This window comes from Spermophilus citellus, assembly GCF_964194105.1.
Source record: "Spermophilus citellus genome assembly, chromosome: 12".
In the NCBI taxonomy this organism is placed as follows: Eukaryota; Metazoa; Chordata; class Mammalia; order Rodentia; family Sciuridae; genus Spermophilus; species Spermophilus citellus.
Genome location: NC_138198.1, coordinates 80,229,756 through 80,232,229, shown reverse-complemented (window position 1 = coordinate 80,232,229; position 2,474 = coordinate 80,229,756). Strand labels below are relative to the sequence as shown.

Sequence of the window (2,474 nt, the reverse complement as noted above, 5' to 3'; positions counted from 1 at the left end):
GTAAAGTGCCTCTGGGTTCAATCCTCAGGACCAACAAAACAAGAAACAAAAGTAAAACAAACAACAACAATTTAAAAAATCACAATGCAGTATTTCAACTCCCCTCCCTTCAAATCAAAAGCCTAGTGAATGAAATTAGGACCGTTATTCCAGTACAATTATCCTGCGGATGTCCAATTGAAACACTAAAAGTAAATCATACATTTGGATATTACATTTCATATTTGAAAACGTGCCAGAAAAGTTTTATTATGTTTGAGCATAATGTCAGGAGACAAACCTCTACAAATTTTATACATAACTTTTTCCATTTTATCTGTTTTCCATTTATGTTGAGTTGAACACATGATGCGACTTTTAATATTCTCTCTTCCTTCTTCTTTTCCGCGTTTAATGTCAAGAGAGCAAACTCAATCTTGATTATCCTAAATTTGCCCTTGGGTAATCTCAGACCAATTTTTTTTTTTTTAAAGTTAGCATGGAGAAGGAGCAAAGAACTTCTAAGTAAATTTATAAAAGAGGTCCTGTAGATGCAAACCAACAGCCTGGAAAAGGGAACAGCAAGGCACCCATGAATTATAGAAGATGATCTTGGCTCCAGGCAGTTCTTGCCAGCTCAGGTATCAAATCAAGGAAACTGATCATAAACCAAGGCAATAAACAGTGGATGGCGGTGGAAATTAAATCCCCTTGCAGAAGCAGGGCTGGGTGGGGTCTGGCGGCGGGGCTGCAGGTGTAGGAGCCGGGCGCTCCGCGTGGGGGCGCCCTAGCGCATGCGCGGTGGGTGACGTCAAGGTAACAACCGCCGCCGGAGGATGGCTTCCAGCTTCAAGAAGACAAACGTGGCCTCCACCAGCCAGAAGAAAAAGGTGGGTCCTAAGCCCGAACTCACTGAAGACCAGAAGCAAGAAGTTCGGGAAGCGTTTGACCTCTTCGATGCCGACGGAAGCGGGACCATCGACGTGAAGGAGCTCAAGGTGGCCATGCGAGCGCTGGGCTTTGAGCCCAGGAAGGAAGAGTTGAAGAAAATGATCTCCGAGGTGGACCGGGAGGGCACGGGCAAGATCAGCTTCAACGACTTCTTGGCCGTGATGACTCAGAAGATGTCGGAGAAAGACACCAAAGAAGAAATCATGAAGGCTTTCAGGCTCTTCGACGACGACGAGACCGGGAAGATCTCCTTCAAGAACCTCAAGCGAGTGGCGGCCGAGCTCGGGGAGAACCTGACGGACGAGGAGCTGCAGGAGATGATCGACGAAGCGGATCGCGACGGAGACGGCGAAGTGAACGAGGAGGAGTTCCTCAAGATCATGAAAAAGACCAACCTCTATTAAAGTCACTCAAGTGACTCACTAGGTTCCCTGCTTAACTGGGGAGGACAGCGTCTGTACTCCCTCCTTCCTCTCTGGTTTGTCTTGATGGATTTCGAACCTCGAAATCAATTATAGTATTTAAAAGATTCCTGTAACCTGAATTCCTTTTTTTTCCCCTTCCTTTTTCTTTTTCTTTTTTAATTCTCAAAGAGCAAACCTTCAGTGCCATTGGTTAACTTAAGGGCTCTGAAACTAGAGTCCACCCACCGCTTGCCTAAACCTGGTGGACACCCATTAAACACGAGCAACTTCTGCCAACAAACAGAAATGTGGTTCCCATGTCGCTTCTTTGGTGGTCTTCGATGATCTTGCTTCATATGTCATTCCTTAAATTCAAGTTAGCCTTCTAGCACGAGGAGGTAGAATCTGCCAGCAGGTCCTTCAAGCCATTGCTTGTCACTTAGCTGAATACTGGTTTGAAGAAAAACAGTATGGACATTTCTGAATTTACTGACTTCAGGAAAGACACTGTTTTTTAAAGTATAGGCTTGTCTTTGGGAGGTAGTAAACTGGGCAATGTAGACTGTTCCCTGGCTTCATCAAATGCAAAAGGGTCCGTGTTTCATGACTGTAAATTATCTACTGAGGGTTATCCAGGGCCAAAAGATCTACAGAATAAGAATAAAATTTCATATTGATCCAAGCAAAATATATCTTCTTTATGAGATTAAGCTAACTAATGATTTTTTGTGTGTTTAGTATTGGGATTGAACCCAGGGGTGCTCTACCACTGAGTTCACCCCCTGACCTTTAAAAAAAAAAAAAAAAACTATTTGAAACAGGAACTTGCTAAGTTGTCCAGGCTGGTCTCAAACTCATTTTCCTGAGCAGCAGGGAGCAGGGATTACAGGAATGCACTACCATACTTGGCTAATGATTTTTTTAAAAAAAATAAATATTTACATACAAGGTCTTAGTTTAGGAAACTGTTTTTAAATATCTATTTCTGGGTTTGATCTCCAGCTCCACCATCTCCCAAAAAAAAGGAAAGAGAAAAAATTCTGACACATTTTAAGCTCACTTATCTGTCCTGGAAAGATCAATGGATAAATGGATATTTTAGTTATTAACAGTAGTATAAAATAACCACTGTATGCATTT

At 42.6% G+C, this 2,474-nt stretch overlaps 1 protein-coding gene across 1 annotated transcript; it reads left to right on the top strand.

The window, feature by feature from the left end:
• Window positions 1-815: 815 nt before the first annotated feature.
• Window positions 816-1,334, top strand: CETN1 (centrin 1; the record flags this gene model as incomplete). The annotated part of the gene is made up of 1 exon (XM_081263492.1): window positions 816-1,334. One exon carries the CDS (start codon window positions 816-818, stop codon window positions 1,332-1,334), a length of 519 nt encoding a protein of 172 aa, XP_081119618.1.
• Between the last annotated feature and the right edge of the window lie 1,140 nt (window positions 1,335-2,474).